Source organism: Mandrillus leucophaeus, unplaced genomic scaffold, assembly GCF_000951045.1.
Source record: "Mandrillus leucophaeus isolate KB7577 unplaced genomic scaffold, Mleu.le_1.0 Scaffold281, whole genome shotgun sequence".
Classification (NCBI taxonomy): domain Eukaryota; kingdom Metazoa; phylum Chordata; class Mammalia; order Primates; family Cercopithecidae; genus Mandrillus; species Mandrillus leucophaeus.
Genome location: NW_012102932.1, coordinates 1721652 through 1738659, shown reverse-complemented (window position 1 = coordinate 1738659; position 17008 = coordinate 1721652). Strand labels below are relative to the sequence as shown.

The window sequence follows — 17008 nt, the reverse complement described above, 5'->3', positions numbered from 1 at the left end:
ACTCATACAAACAAAAGAGTTGTTCCAAAGAAATTTCTTCTCTTTGGAGCTGATTGTCAGAACATAAAAATTTACCATCTTAACCATCTTATTTTCCTTTTTTTTTTTTTTTTTTTTTTTTTAAACAAGATGAGGATCTTGCTATGTCATCTAGGCTGGTTTTGAACTCCTGAACCAAAGCAGTCCTCCCACCTCATTCTCCCTAAGTGCTGAAATTACAGGTGTGAGCCATCATGCCCAGCCCCTCAAAAGATTTTGTTTGAAAACAACAAATAGTTCCAATTCTAAAATAATTCTTACAGTGTATTTTAAGATAGAGTTTATACTATTTTGGTTTTTGGTTTTTGGTTTTGTTTTATTTTTGAGACACGGACTCACTCTGTTATCCAGGCTGAAGTGCAGTGGCGCGATCATGGCTCACTGCAGCCTCCAACTCCCAGGCCCAAGTGATCTTCACACCTCAGCTTTCCACGTAGTTGGGGCTACAGGTGCAAGCCACCACACCCAGCTACTTTTTGTATTTTTGTAGAGATAGGGTTTCAACATGTTGCCTAGGCTGGTCTCAAACTCCTGGACTCAAGTGATCCTCCTGCCTCAGATTCCCAAAGTGCTGGGATTACATGTGTGAGCCACTACACCCAGCCTATGCTTTTTTTTTTTTCTTGAAGGAAAATTAACTCTAACAGAAAAATATGTGACTAGTTAGTGGATAAGCAATAAAAATTTTATAATCTTTTGCACTTGGCTCAAAGAAGAAAGCATAAATTACTTTTGAATTACATACATTTTAAAGGTTGTCAAAGAAAAATAATGGAGTAATATACAAACCTGTCATATTTTTGGATCCAAGATTCCTCTATATTTTTAAATCTATTATGATCAAATTCTATTTCCCACTGCAACGCATTTATTTCCTATGGAAAGAAAATAGTACCTTCATGGCAAATTACTACAAATAAATCATTTCAGGACATTGTGAATAGCTGAAGTAAATCATATAATCAGTTCTCAGAAATGGTTTAAAGAGAAAAAGTATTGCTCAAAAAGTATCCCTGACATTTGTAAACACATATAACATGCCTCTTTAGCACTCAAAACAACTCTGCCAAAACTCACTTAATATAGAAAAAATTTCAAATTGTTTGGCTTCAAAATTTGCTGGACTGCTACACCTAGATTTCTCAGTGCCCACCTCCGCTGAATGTAGAGACCTCAAGCAAAATCCACTTCTGGAAATCTTAGCTCAATGGCCCCATCAAAGGAGAACACACCAAGCACAGGGGACATGACCATCTAGGATGATTCCTAACTATCTTTATAGTGAAGATGAGATGGTCAGAAAGACGTATGTTCTGCCAGGCAAGGATAAGGATTAAAAAAAAAAAATTTTTTTTTTTAAAGAAAAATGGGGGCCGAGCGCGGAGGCTCAAGCCTGTAATCCCAGCACTTTGGGAGGACGAGACGGGCGGATCACGAGGTCAGGAGATCGAGACCATCCTGGCTAACACGTGAAACACCGTCTCTACTAAAAAAAATACAAAAAACTAGCTGGGCGAGGTGCCGGGCGCCTGTAGTCCCAGCTACTCGGGAGGCTGAGGCAGGAGAATGGCAGGAACCCGGGAGGCGGAGCTTGCGGTGAGCTGAGATCCGGCCACTGCACTCCAGCCCAGGCGACAGAACGAGACTCCGTCTCAAAAAAAAAAAAAAAAAAGCAGAAAAAGAAAAATGAGAAGTACCAATTTGGCAGGCCTCCTACTACCTTAACATGGGGAAATAAAAATAACCTGAATTCATTGTGCACATGACAATCTGTTTTAGATTGCAAACTCCAAAAGGGAAGACCATCAGAACTGAAGCACACCTAGCAGAGGGTATGCACAAATGACAGATCCATTAGTATGGTGAGTTTAGGGAAATTATATTTAAAGTTTATTGAATTCAATAAGTCTACACTAAAAGCACCAAATACCTTCTTCAAGGATCTGTTTTGTTCCATAGTTTTTTGAAGCACTGCCTGCGTATGACTTGTGGCTTTGCCAAGTATTGCCTAAGAAAAATAAAACTAGCATCAGTATAAATTAAATTTGTAATTACTCCTCTGTACATCATGGAGTTCTCTTTTATTTTAAGGCAATGGAAAATTTTGATGAATTGAGATAAGAATTTCACAGTGACCACCTTTTATGGAGAGTCTGATAGTTCAAAAGTCAGGAGATCTTGGTTTGGCTCTTTTCCAATGAATGTGGGAATTAATGAATGAATTCTCCACACAAAGAAAGTGTTCAGAATAGTACTACTATTCATCAGTCATAAAGTGGAAACCACTTGATATGGTTTGGCTCTGTGTCCCCACTCAAATCTCATCTTGAATTGTACTCCAATAATTCCCACATACTGTGGGAGGGATCCAGTGGGAGATAATTTGAATCAAGGGGGCAGTTTTTCCCATACTGTTCTCATGGTAGTGAATAAGTCTCATCAGATCTGATGATTTTCTCAGGGGTTCCGCTTTTGCATCTCTCTCATTTTCTCTTGCTGCTGCCAAGTATGAAGTGCCTTTCACCTCCCGCCATGATTCTGAGGCCTCCCCAGCCATGTGGAACTGTAAGTCCAATTAAACCTCTTTTTCTTCCTAGTCTTGGGTATGTCTTTATCAGGAGCATAAAAATGGACTAATACAGTAATTTGGCACCAACAGAGTGGGACATTGCTGAAAAGATACCCAAAAATGTGGAAGCTACTTTGGAACTAGGTAACAGGCAGAGATTGGGACAGTTTGGAGGGCTCAGAAGAAGACAGGAAAATGTGGGAAAGATTTCTAGAGACTTGTTGAGTGTCTTTGACAAAAACACTGATAATGATATGGACAATGAAATCCAGGCTGAGGTGGTCTCAGATGGAGATGAGGAACTTGTTGAGAACTGGAGCAAAGGTGACTCTTGTTATGCTTTAGCAAAGAGATTTGTGGCATTTTGCCCCAGCCCTAGAGATTTGTGGAACTTGAGAGAGAGGATTTAGAGTATCTGGTGGAAGAAATTTCTAAGCAGTAAAGCATTCAAGAGGTGGCTTGGGTACTGTTAAAGGTATTAGTTTTAAAAGGGAAGCAGAGCATTAAAGTTTGGAAAATTTGCACCCTGACAATGCAATAGAAAAGAAAATCCCATTTTCTAAGGATAAATTTAAGCTAGCTGCAAATATTTGCATAAGTAATGAGGAGCCAAATGTTAATCCCCAAGATAATGGGGAAAATGTCTCCAGGGCATGTCAGAGACCTTTGCAGCAGCCTCTCCCATCACAGAGCCAGAAGTCTTGGAGGAAAAAATGATTTCATGGGCAGGGCCCAGGGTCCCCGTGCTGTGTGCAGTCTAAGGACTTGGTGCCCTGCGTCCCAGCCACTCCAGCGGTGGCTGAAAGCAGCCAAGGTACAGCGTGGTCTGTGAATATAGAGGGTGCAAGCCCCAAGCCTTGGCAGCTTCCACGTGATGTTGAGCCTGTGGGTACACAGAAGTAAAGAATCGGGGCTTGGGAACCTCCACTAGATTTCAGAAGATGTATGGAAATGCCTGGATGTCCAGGCAGAAGTTTCCTGCAGGGATGGGGCTCTCATGGAGAACCTCTGCTAGGGTACTACAGAAGGGAAATGTGGGGTTGGAGCCACCACACCAAGGCCCTACTGCAGCACCGCCTAGTGGAGCTATGAGAAGAGGGCCACCGTCCTGCAGACCCCAGAATGGTAGATCCACCCATGGCTTACACAGTGCACCTGGAAAAGCCACAGACACTCAATGCCAGCCCGTGAAAGCAGCCAGGAGGGAGGCTGTACCCTGCTAAGCCACAGGGGTGGAGCTGCCCAAGGCCATGGTAACCCACCTGTTGAATCAATGTGACCTGGATGTGAGGCCTGGAGTCAAAGGAGATCATTTTGGAGCTTTAAAATTTGACTGCCCCACTGGATTTTGGACTTGCATGGGCCCTGTAACCCCTTTGTTTTGGCCAATTTCTCCCATTTGGAATGGCTATATACCTACACCCCCATTGTATCTAGGAAGTAAATAGCTTGCTTGTGATTTTACCAGCTCATAGGCAGAAGGGACTTGCCTTGTCTCAGATGAGACTTTGGACTGTGGACTTTTGGGTTAATGCTGAAATGATTTAAGACTTTGGGGGACTGTTGGGAAGGCATCATCAGTTTTGAAATGTGAGGACATGAGACTTGGAGGGGCCGAAGCAGAATTATATGGTTTGGCTCTGTGTCCTTACCCAAATCTCATCTTGAATTATACTCCCATAATTCCCATGTGTTGTGGGAAGGACCCAGTGGGAGATAATTTGGATCATGGGGGTGGTTTCCCCCATACTGTTCTCATAGTAGTAAATAAGTTTCATGAGATCTGATGGTTTTATCAGGGGTTTCCACTTTTGCATCTTCCTCATTTTCTTTTGCCACTGCCACGTAGGAAGTGCCTTTCACCTCCCGTCACGATTCTGAGGCCTTCACAGCCATGTGGAACTGTAAGTCCAATTAAACCTTTTTTCCCCCCAGTCTTGGGTATGTCTTTATCAGCAGCATGAAAATGGACTAATACACCACCCAAATGTCCATCAACTGGTGAATGCATAAGCAAAACATGGTGCATCTACACAATGGAGTATTACTTGGCAATAAAAAGGAAGAAAGTACTGATACACGCTACAACATGTATGAACCTCTAAAACATGCTAACTAAAAGAATCCCAGTGCAAAAGAATTCAGTCACATATCTTATGATTCTATTTATATTAAATAGAAAAGGCAAATCTACAAACAGAAAGTAGATTACTGGGGATGGGGTGGGAATGAGGAATGACTGCTGATGGGCACCAAGTCCCTTTTTTGGTGGTGGAAATATTCTAAAATTAGATTATAGTGATGGTGGTACAACTCTTATATCTTATATCTAGTAAAAATGAATTGTAGTGTACATTTACATGTGAATTTCATGATATATAAATTATAAAGCTCTTAAAAATATACTTACCTAAAAATCCCTTCAACTATATTAAGTTCTTCTGTTTTGGTTTTAAAACTTAAAACCATATCAACATTATTATTGGAATATGTAAGTGGTGAAAGTTTAAAAACAACTTCTTACCATGCTTTGAAGAATTTTCAATGCTTCCTCTTTACCTCTGAGTTGTCTTTGAGATGCCTCAAGTTCAGTTTTTAAAATTTCTACCTCCTGAGGACAGAAAGAAAATTAGTCTTCCTATCTGCAAGATATGCAAACCTAAAATTATCAGTTTGGCTAGTCTACATTTACCTTTGGCTCAAAGCACTTACAAATGAGGCTGAAAATTCTTCTAGACTTAGTGAGTGAACCAGACATACTAAAATTGAAAGCCTCGGCCAGGTGAGGTGGCTCACACCTGTAATCCCTGCATTTTGGGAGGCCAAGGTGGGTGGATCACCTGAGGTCAGGAGTTCACGGCCAGCCTGGCTAACATGGTGAAACCCCATTTCTACTAAACATACAAAAAATTTGCCGGGCATGGTGGCGCACGCCTGTAATCCCAGCTACTCTGGAGGCTCAGACAGGAGAATCGCTTGAACCCAGGAGGCGGAGGTTGCAGTGAGCCAAGACTGAGTCACTGCACTCCAGTCTGGGTGACAGAGCGAGACTCTGTCTCAATTTAAAAAAAAAAAAGCTGGGCATAGTGGCTCACACCTGTAAACCCAGCTACTCCAGAGGCTCTGGCATGAGAATTGCTTGAACCAGGGAGGTTTTTGAGACAGAGTCTCACTCGGTTGCCCAGGCTGGAGTGCAGTGGCATGATCTTGGCTCACTGCAACCTCCACCTCCCAGGCTCAAGTGATTCTCCTGCCTCAGCCTCCCGAGTAGCTGGGATTGCAGGCATGCACCACTACTGCCTGGATAATTTTTGTATTTTTAGTAGAGACAGGGGTTTCACTATATTGGCCAGGCTGGTCTCGAACTCCTGACCTCAAATGATCCACTGGCCTTGGCCTCCCAAAGTGCTGGGATTACAGGCGTGAGACACTGCCCCCAGCCCCAGTTGGCTTTCATGTTGTTTACATACTGAGGTTGCAGTTCCTTATGTAGGGACTCAAGGTAAGGAGGCAGCTGCCAGCCCCAATCCAATGACTAGTGTCCTTATAAATTGAGGGAAATTTGGACCCAGATTCATAGGGAGAAGTCCATGTGACAGGCAGAGGTTGGATTTCTGCAGCTACCAGCCAAGGAACACCAACGACTGCAGCAAGCATCAGAAGCTAGAAAGAGGCAAAGGACTCTCCTCTAAAGCCTTCAGAGGGAGAACGGCCTGCTGAAACTTTGGTTTCAAACTTCAGCCTCCAGAACTGAGAGCAAATAGATTTCTGTTGTTTTAAGCCACCGGTTTGTGGTACTTTGTCTCGGCAGCCGAATACAGTAGCTTTCACAGGAAGAGTCCCAAACACACACTAAGGTGGGCTTCCTATTTCCCAAAGGACAGGCACCCCTCGCAGAAACTGCAATTCCCACCAAGGCAGTGGGCTCCTCAGGCCGCTGGAGACTCTGGGCTTCTGACTTTAATGAGGTGAAATTAAGTCAGATTGTTTGAAGCCACACATACGGGGAAAGCAGGTGGAAGGAAGTGATCTTACTTTCTCAAGGAGGAGATAAGAGAAGTGGGGTGGAAAGGAGAACTGGTGGGCATGTTTACATAAGTAGCTTCTTTAAGAGATGAGGTGGATAAGAAACAGAGGAGGCCAGTTGAAAAGGATGAGCTCTCGAGTGTGGTTCAGCAAGAATATCTGGAAAGCCAAAATTTGCCTTCCCCACAGATTTAGTACCATTTAAACAAAGTATCTATCAATGGACTTTATTCACTTGAGAATTTTTTTTTTTTTTAATCAAAAGTCTCTTACTGGTCCTGCTTGCATGAGTAGCAGTGAGCAGGGGAAAAGGGAGAGGAACCAGCCAGCACAGGCAGGGGTCATCTCCACAACATTCCATTTATACACAGAACTAAACAGACAAGCACAGAGTCATTATTGCGGTTACGAGTCGGCAGCAAGGGAAGTGGGAGGAACAGGTGGGGAGTGGGGGTGTTGTTAAAAAAAATACAGGCCCCCCCAACAACTGGGGTGCCTGGGGGGAACTTGGTCTGCTTCAACCCAAGAGGAATCAGAAGCTCAAAAGCAGTTTGGGAAGGCCAGAACCATCAGGGATGCAGGGAGGAGGAAAATCCAGGCAGTGGGGGGTCTGTTTGGCAACTGGGGTGAAGGGACTGCCCTTCCCCTGCTGGGATGCCCCCAGCCCTCCTATCTGGCAGGAAGGGGGCAGCCTGCAACCCCCGAGGACAGGTGTGGGGCTGCCAGATGCTCCAGGCAGGGGGCCAGAAAGGGCTCACAAAGGCTTGCCTTCCAGGCAGATGACCACACTGCCCCCAGCTTCTCTGCCAGGGTGCAGTGGTCCTTGACCTCCTCATAGTATTTTGCTTGTAATTCTTGCTTGATCCCTGTCAGCTTCTTGTTGATGGCATCCTTGGAGCTGGTATTGATCATTTTGCTCTTAAGGGGCACAGGCTCAGGGGCCCAGAAGATAAACACCAGGTCCTCCTTCTTGCTCTCCTTGGTCCCACAGGTTGCGTCACAGAGGGCGTAGCGGCAATCCATCCTTATCTGGCAGCATCTTGACAAAGGTGGCATAGGGGTCGTCGACAGTCTGGCCCACATCGCCCACCAGGATCTCCTTGCCCTCCTCCAGGATGATGTTCTTCTTGTCCTCACTCAGGCCGAAGAGCACCGCCTTCTTACGCTTCTTCACCTCCTCTGGCATTGAAGACTTACACACCTTCATGTCGTTGAACACCTTGATGACACTATCAGAGACAGCCACACCAGAGGCCATGTTTCCGGAAGCGAAAAGGAGAGGGCACACAGAGCCGCAGAAGACGAGAGCACTGCAGCCACTGCTGGGACCCAATTAAACCGAGAATTTTTGTAGTACCTACCTCTAAAGTTTCATGAAGACATTGCCTTAATTCTTCATTTGACAATTCTGAATTTGAATCTATTTGCGGGGGAGAAAAGAATCTATTAGGGGGAAAATTTTGAATTTTTTAACTAATTAAACATAGGACATTTGTTTACAAATTACCCAATACAGGCATCCCCTAAATTGCAAAGAGAAGAAAATTCTAATAGACCACCAGGTGCGGTGGCTCACGCCTGAAATCCCAGCAATTTGGGAGGCCTAGGCGGGCAGATCACTTGATGTCATGAGTTCAAGGCCAGCTTGGTCAACATAGTGAAACCCCGTCTGTACTAAAAATACAAAAATTAGCTTGGCATGGTGGTGCCTGCCTGTAGTCCCAGCTACTTGAGAGGCTGAGACAGGAGAATCACTTGAACCCAGGAGGCGGAGGTTGCAGTGAGCGGAGATTGTGACACTGTATTCCAGCCTGGGCAACACAGTGACTCTGTTTCAAAAAAAATTTTTTAACGGACCATACTATGGTAAAAATATGAGTGTAAAGCATTTCACAAATGAAAAGACACACACTGTACTTTGGAATACAAAAAATTTTTACATAGATTCTAAGGATCGCTTGAGGCCAGGAGTTAGAAACAAGCCTAGGCAACAAGACCTCCGTCTCTACGAAATGTAAAATAAAAAATTAGCTAGACATGGTGATGTGCTGGTAGTCCCAGCTACGTGGGAAACTGAGGTGGGAGGATCACTTGAGTCCAGGAGTTCGAGGCTGCAGTGAGCTATGACTGTACCACTATCCTCCAGCTTGAGCAACAGAGCAAGACCATCTAAAAAAACAAAACAGGACTCTCAAATAAAACAGATGTTAATGAGTTGGTTAATTACTACATTCAAATAAAAATATAGAAAAACATGAATATTGGTGAGTAAAATAAAGAGATTTTGTTGTTTAGGCTTAAGCTTGAATGATGTAGTGGTATAAATATATAAGAAATAACTTTGGCTGGGCGCAGTGGCTCACGCCTATAATCCCAGCACTTTGGGAGGCCGAGGCGGATGGATCACTTGAGGTAAGGAGTTCAAGACCAGCCTGGCCAATATGGTGAAACCCCATCTCTATTAAAAATATAAAAATTAGCTGGGCGTGGTGGTGCCTGCCTGTAGTCCCAGCTACTCAAGAGAGCAAGGCAGAAGAATTGCTTGAACCCGGGAGGCAGAGGTTGCAGTGAGCCGAGATCTCACCATTAGACTCCACCTGAGCGACAGGAGAAAAAAAAAATAATAATAAAAATAATAACCTGAAGACTGGGCACGGTGGCTCACACCTGTAATCCCAGCACTTTGGGAGGCTGAGGCAGGCAGATCACCTGAGGTCAGGACTTCAAGACTAGCCTGTCTATGTGGTGAAACCCTGTCTCTACTAAAAATACAAAGTTAGTCAGGCATGGTGGTGCACACCTGTAGTCCCAGCTATTTGGGAGGCTGAAGCAGGAGAATCCTGCTTGAACCCGGGAGAGGGGGGTTACAGTGTGCCGTGATTGCGCCACTGTACTCCAACCTAGGCAACAGAGCAAGATTCTGTCTCAAAAACAAAACGAAACAAAACAAAAGGCCGGGTGCGGTGGCTCACACCTGTAATCCTAGCACTTTGGGAGGCTGAGAAGGGTGGATCATCTGAGGTCAGGAGTTCGAGACCAGCCTGGCCTACATGGTGAAACCCCATCTCTACTAACAAATACAAAAATTACGGGCATGGTGGCAGGCGCCTCTAATCCCAGCTACTCAGGAAGCTGAGGCATGAGAATCGCTTGAACCCGGGAGTCAGAGGTTGCAGTGCACTGAGATCGCACCATTGCACTCCAGCCTGGGCAACAAGAGCAAAACTCCGTCTCAAAAAAAAAAAAAAAAAAACCTAGATTTTATTTCTTTCCAAAAAGAACGACTAGAAGAGTCGTGTAACTTCAATTATTTCCTCCTTAATGTGATCAATTGAGAAGTTAAACTGAGCTTCCTAAGAGCTTCATTTTCCTTTATGCCTCAATGGCAGTAAAAAAAAAAAAAAAAAAAAAAAAATAAAAGTGGTAAATTATAAGCAAGAGAGTATAGGAAGTAAAAAAAATTTTTTTGAGAAGAATGTTCACTTTGAAAAAATATTTCTCAAAACAACTTTCTTTGCTATTGTGAAATTTCATTAACATGACAGTATCTAAGGCAAAACCTAAATCATGTTTGTACTGTGATGGATGATACAGGCTTCCAAGGAGGGACAGAATGACTCTGGGTTGGCAGTGACAAGTTCTGTTCTATTAATACTTGTGGTAGGCAGAATATTATGTCCACATGCCAATTCCCAGAAGCTGTGAACACATGGCAAAAGGAATTTGCAGATGTGATGAGATTAAGGATTTTGAGACAGGAGAGTACTCCAGATTATCCAAGTGGGTCCAGTGTACTCGTAAGAATCCTTATAAATGAAAGCGGGAGACGAGAAGGTCAATGTCAGAGTGATATGATGTGGGACAGACTCAGCCATTGTTGACTTTGTAGATGGGGAGGGGGCCATGAGCCAAGGAATGCAGTAGCCTCTGGAGCTAGAAAAGGCAAGGGAGTAGAGTCTCCCCACCGAATCTCCAGAAGGAACACACCCTGCCAACACCCTGGCTTTAGCCCAGTGAAATTTATTTGGGACTTTTTTTTCCACAGAGAGAGGGTCTTGCTTTATTGCTTAGGCTGCAGTGCTCCTGCATCAGCTTCTCAGGTAGCTGGGACTACAGGTGCACACTACTACACCTGGCTAATTTTTAAACATTTTTTCTGTGGAGTTGCGGTCTTTCTGTGTTGACCAGGCTGGTCTCGAGCTCCTGGCCTCAAGCAATTCTCCCACCTCAGCCTCCCAAAATGCTGGGATTATAGGCATCAGCTACCACACATAGCCTGTTTGGCACTTCTGACCTGCAGAACTGTAAAATAATAAATTTGTGTTGTTTTAAGCCATTAAATTTGTGGTATTTTGGAAATTATCTATTAGTGATAGGACCAACTTTGATAAAAAGAAAAGTTCATAACCCAACAAAATGGGAACTCATACTATTACTATTTAAATCTTATTTATACCCCAGTGTTTCTTCACGTTTTTTGTTTGTTTGTTTGTTTGTTTGAGATGGAGTCTTGCTCTGTTGCCCAGGTTAGAGTGCAGTGGTGTGATCTTGGCTCAATGCAACCCCCGCCTCCCAGGTTCAAGTGATTCTCCTGCCTCAGCCTCCTAAGTAGCTGGGATTACAGGCTCCTGCCACCACGCTCAGCTAATTTTTTTGTATTTTTAGTAGAGACGGGGTTTCACCATCTTGGCCAGGCTGGTCTCAAACTCCTGACCTCGTGATCCACCCACCCCGGCCTCCCAAAGTGTTGGGATTGCAGGCGTGAGCTACCATACCTGGCCTCTGCATGTTTTTATAAAGGCATCTTAGCATCATGCTCAGTTTTCAACATTTTGCTTGCAAAACAGTATCCATTCTCTATACACAATAAGGAATTGGAAGAAAAATATAAAAATAATCCCATTCTAATTTCAAGAGGGATTTTGAAGGATGGGGATGAACCCTGAGCTACCACGTATTTTTGTAAATCTGAAACCATGTTTCTTAAATCACTCTTACGTTGTTCTAATTTGTGTTTGTTCAACTTTGTGGGGAAGTTTCAGAAGAGGAAGTTTTGCAACATTGATTACAAAAGATTTAGCCAGATAACAGCTGGTGCCATGGTACAGGCATGGGCTTATCCACAGATTCCTGATCATTTTGGAGTTGTAACATTATATCACAATATGTTAAATTTTATTATTTCCATAAGGTAAGGTATAATTTCTTTTTGGTTATGATAAGTTAAGACAAATTGTTTTGACAATTTTTGAGAGTTTCATGACATCCTAAAATAACCAGAAGCATCTCTGTTCTTCCTGGAACACTCCTTTCCCAAAGATTCACTGCCTTACTCACCAATTCCAGTGCTCAGGCCAAGGTGGGAGGACTGCTTGAGGTCAGGAGTTTGAGACCAGTCTCGGTAATACAGTGAGACCTTGACTCTAGAATTTTTTTTTTTTTTGAGATGGAGTCTTGCTCTGTCACCAGGCTGGAGTGCAGTGGCATGATCTCAGCTCACTGCAACCTCCGCCTCCCAGGTTCACATGATTCTCCTGCCTCAGCCTCCTGAGTAGCTGGGATTACAGGTGCATGCTACCATGCCTGGCTAATTTTTGTATTTTTAGCAGAGATGGGGTTTCACCATGTTGGTCAGGCTGGTCTCGAACTCCTGACCTCATGATTTGCCCACCTCAGCCTCCCAAAGTGCTGGGATTACAGGCATGAGCCACGGTGCCTGGCCGAAAAAATTTCTTTTAAATTAGCCGGGTATGGTGGAACATACCTGTAGTCTCAGCTATTCAGGAGGCTGAGGCAAGAGGATTGCTTAAGCCCAGGACTTTGAGGTTGCAGTGAGCTGTGATCACCCTGCTGCACTCCACCTTGGTGACACAGTGAGACCTTCTCTTTTTATTTATTTATTTATTTTTATTTTATTTTATTTTTTGGAGACGGAGTCTCACTCTGTCGCCCAGGCTGGAGTGCAGTGGCACCATCTGGGCTCACTGCAAGCTCCACCTCCCAGGCCCACGCCATTCTCCTGCCTCAGCCTCCCGAGTAGCTGGGACCACAGGCGCCTGCCACCGCGCCCGGCTAATTTTTTGTATTTTTAGTAGAGATGGGGTTTCACCGTGTTAGCCAGGATGGTCTCGATCTCCTGACCTCGTGATCCGCTCGCCTCGGCCTCCCAAAGTGTTGGGATTACAGGCGTGAGCCACCGCGCCCGGCCGACCCTCTCTTTTTAAAAAAGAAAAAGGCCAGGCGTGGTGGCTCACGCCTGTAATCCCAGCATTTTGGGAGGCCAAGGTGGGCGTATCACTTGAGGTCAGGAGTTTGAAACCAACCTGGCCAACGTGGTAAAACCCCATTTCTACTAAAAATTAAAAAATTAGCTTGGTGTGGTGGCACGTGCTTGTAGTCCCAGCTACTTGGGAGGCTGAGGCACAAGAATTGCTTGAATCCGGGAGGCGGAGGTTGTGGTGAGCCAAAATTGTACCACTGCACTCCAGCCTGGGCGGCAAGAGTGAGACTCCACCTCAAAAATAATAAATAAATAATAAATATAAATAAAAATAAAGAAAAGAAAAGAAAAAAGAAAAAAAAGTCATCTCCTTACAGAAGCCTTCCTAACCCTGGCCTGAAATACTAGCGCCCCATTTCCCATAACCACTCACTATCCCTTCACTTACCACTGCCCAATGTTACACATCTGTTGATGTGCAGGGTTTTGGTTTTTTTTCTTTTCTTTTCTTTTTGAGACAAACTCTTTCTCTGTTGCCCAGGCTGGAATGCAGTGGTACAATTTTGGCTCACCACAACCTCCGCCTCCTGAGTTCAAGCAATTCTTGTGCCTCGGCCTCCCGAGTAGCTGGGACTACAAGCACGTGCCACCACACCCGGCTAATTCTTATATTTTTAGTAGAGATGGGGTTTACCATGTTGACCAGGCTGGTCTCAAGCTCCTGACCTCAAGTGATCCACCCGCCTTGGCCTCCCAAAGTGCTGGGATTACAGGCGTGAGCCACTGCGCCTGGCCCACAGGTTTATTTTCTATCTCCTCTATTAGAATGTGAAATCCATGACATTAGGGCCTTTGTCTATTTTGTTTACTGATATTATTCTCAGAAATTAGACCTGTGCCTGACACCTAATGATGCCCAATAAATACTTATTGACTACAAAAAAAAGTACATCACCAAAAAAAGCAAGGTTGGTAATCATTTACAGATATCATTAACAAATATATTAGATGTATAAAACTACTGTACTTCAAAGTTGTACAATATTTAGAAATATAAACATCAACTACTTTTGTACTACCACCAATCCCAAGAGATGAATAAAGATAAATTTCTAAAGACTGGGTGCGGTGGCTCGCGCCTGTAATCCCAGCACTTTGGGAGGCCAAGGCGGGCAAATCGCTTGAGGTCAGGAGTTTGAGACCAGCCTGGCCAAAATGGTGAAATCTTGCCTCTACTAAAAACAAAAATTAGCCAGGTGTAGTGGTGCGTGCCTGTAATCCCAGCTACTCCAGTGGCTGAGGCAGGAGAATTGTTTGAACCCAGGGGACAGAGGTTGCAGTGAGCCAAGATCGTGTGCCACTGCACTCCAGCCTAGGTGACAGAGCAAGACTCCGTCTAGAAAAAAAAAAAGAAAAAAATCTAAAATCCAATATGGTTATTTATTTTAGATTTTGGAAGGGTTATACCTTTGATACTATTCACAGGAGAAAGAAAGGAGAGGAAATTCAGCATTCTTACCAGTGCTACTTTGTCGTCTGTAATTGGACATTCTGGACACTTGAGGGAATGTATCTTGCAGGCTCTTATGCTTGGAATACTGAAAACTCGCTTCACTTCTTTCTTCTCCCTTTCTCGGAAATGGAGGAGGGCTAAAGTTCCTTCCATCTGATCTTTTTCTAGACCTGTGTGAAACTTCTACTTCATAAATCCCACCAGGTTTCCTTCCGAGGCCATACCCTAAATCACCTTCTGTCATGTCATCCTCTTCTGTTTCCCAGAGCTGCACGTCCGACTCACTTGATGACCTCGCCACCTTGCTCATGAGCCAAATGCCGTCTTTATCATAAGAAAAAAACGGGTTGTCTGTAGTTAAGAAGAAGAGTAGTTAGGAAACCGTCAGTAGATCCAGCAATCCCACTTCTGGGTATTTACCCAAAACTGATTTGAAATCAGTATGTCAAAGAGACGTCCGCATTCCCATGTTCACTGTAGCACTGTTTACAATAGCCAAAATATGGAACCAACCTAAGTGTCCATCAAAGAGGAATAGGTGAAGAAAATACGGTGTGTGTGTGTGTGTGTGTGTGTGTGTGTGTGTGTGTGTGTACAATGGAATACTAGTCAGCCTTGACAAAGAAGGAAATCCGGTCATTTGGGACACCATGGATGGAACTGGAAAACATTATGCAAGGTGTAACATGCCAGGCACAGAAAGACAAATGCCACATGTTCTCCCTTATGTATAAAATAAAAGACAATCAGCCAGGCGTGGTGGCTCATGCCTGTAATCCCAGCACTTTGGGAGGCCGAGGTGGGCGGATCCTGAGGGCAGGAGATCGAGACCATCATGGCTAACATGGTGAAACCCTGCCTCTACTAAAATACAAAACAATTAGCCAGGCATAGTGGCGGGTGCCTTTAGTCCCAGGTACTCAGGAGGCTGAGGCAGAAGAATGGCGTGAACCCAGGGGGCGGAGCTGACAGTGAGCCAAGATTGCGCCACTGCACTCCAGCCTGGGCGAGAGCGACACTCCATCTCAAAATAATAATAATAATAATAATAATAAAATAAAAAACAAACTCAAAGGAGAAGAAAAATGGTGGTTACCAGAGGCTGGGGGATGGGAGGAATGGGGAGATGATGGTCAAAGGGCACAAAGTCCTAGTTAGACAGAAAGAATAAGGTTTTTTCCTTTGCAATACATTACACAGCACGGTGAATATAACAAAAATGTATTGTACATTTCAAAATTGCTCATAGAATAAATTTCAAATATTCTCACCACAAAAATGATTAAGTATTTGAGATGATGGATATGTTAATCAACTTGATTTAATTATTCCACATTGATTCATAATCATAACATCACTTTGTACCCCATAAATATAGACAGCTATAATCTGTCAATTTACAATTAAAAAAACAAAAAAACCTAACAAAATGAAAAAAACCCATCAGTAAAGTCATGTGTCACTTAATGATGGGAATACATTCTGAGAAATGTGTTGTTGGGCAATTTTGTCATTGTGTGAACATCATAGAGCATACATATACAAACCTAGATAGCACAGCCTACTATACCCCTGGGCTACATGGCTTAGCCTATAGTTCCTAGTCTACAAATATGTATAGCATGTTATAGCACTGAATAGGAAATGTTGTATAGCATGTTATAGCACTGTAGGAAATCGTTACACATGGGTCAATATTTGTGTATGTAAACATACCTAAACATAGAAAAGGAACAGTAAAAATACAATAGTATCTTATGGGACTACCACTCTCTATGTGGTCTGTCACTGACTGGAACATAATTTGGTGCATAACTGTATAATAAAGCTGAATTTTTCAGGGAAAAAAGTTTCTTCCTGTAATATACAGGCATGAATATCCCAGGAATGCACTCGTACATAAATGCCCTTGCAATCCAATTGTAAGTATTTAATATTTCAGAACTCTTTTCTTTTTTAGATGGAGCTTCGCTCTTGTTGCCCAGGCTGGAGTGCAGCGGCGCAATCTTGACTCACCGCAACCTCCGCCTCCCGGGTTCAAGCGATTATCCTGCCTCGACCTCCCAAGTATCTCGAATTACAGCCATGCGCCACCATGCCCGGCTAATTTTCTATTTTTTTTTAGTAGAGATGGGGTTTCTTCATGTTGGTCAGGCTGGTCTTGAACTCCTGACCTCAGGTGATCCACCTGCCTCGGCCTCCCAAAGTGCTGGGATTACAGGCGCTCCACCGCGCCCAGCCAGGTTTTGTTTTTTCATTTGTTTGTTTGAGAGACGGGGTCTAGCCATGTTGCCCAGGCTGGTCTCCAACTCGTGGGCTCAAGTGATTCTCCCAACTCGGCCTCCGGAGTAGCTGGGATGACAGGAGTGAGGCACCACGTGGGGGTGGGGAGCAGATATACTCCATACTCAAAAAATACTTGTTTAGTAACCGAATAAAGGAAGAGAGGAATAAAGAAATAAACTGAAATACAATCATCCCAAGGAATCCAAGGGGAACTGGTTCCAGGACCCCTGTGTATTTCCTTGGATCTTCAAATTCTTAGCCAGGCTGGCTCACACTTGTAATATCAAGGCTGTGGGAGGCTGAGACTAGAGGATTGCTTGAGCTGAGGACTTTGAGACCAGCCTGGGCAACACAG

General features: G+C 43.9%; 1 protein-coding gene and 1 pseudogene across 4 annotated transcripts in view; both read right to left on the bottom strand.

Annotated features, from left to right (window-relative positions):
* Positions 1–17008, bottom strand: part of CCDC125 (coiled-coil domain containing 125) — a 65183-nt gene that overhangs the window by 36977 nt on the left and 11198 nt on the right. The window contains exons 2-7 of one of the 3 annotated variants that reach the window (XM_011985270.1): positions 14602–14718; positions 14374–14482; positions 7996–8054; positions 5133–5219; positions 1970–2047; positions 829–914 (exon numbers count right to left, since the gene is read on the bottom strand). In XM_011985270.1, coding sequence (XP_011840660.1) covers positions 829–914; positions 1970–2047; positions 5133–5219; positions 7996–8054; positions 14374–14404 — 341 coding nt within the window. In that variant the 5' untranslated portion in view covers positions 14405–14482; positions 14602–14718. Of the gene's footprint in view, positions 1–828; positions 915–1969; positions 2048–5132; positions 5220–7995; positions 8055–11013; positions 11017–14373; positions 14719–17008 lie in introns of all 3 variants that reach the window. The other 2 variants (XM_011985269.1, XM_011985271.1) reach the window with 2 other exon arrangements.
* LOC105543380 lies at positions 7222–7967 on the bottom strand (annotated as a pseudogene). Its single transcript, XR_001006610.1, has 2 exons — positions 7370–7967; positions 7222–7310 (listed from the first exon to the last, which is right to left on the bottom strand). The product of XR_001006610.1 is annotated as a cofilin-1 pseudogene (transcript).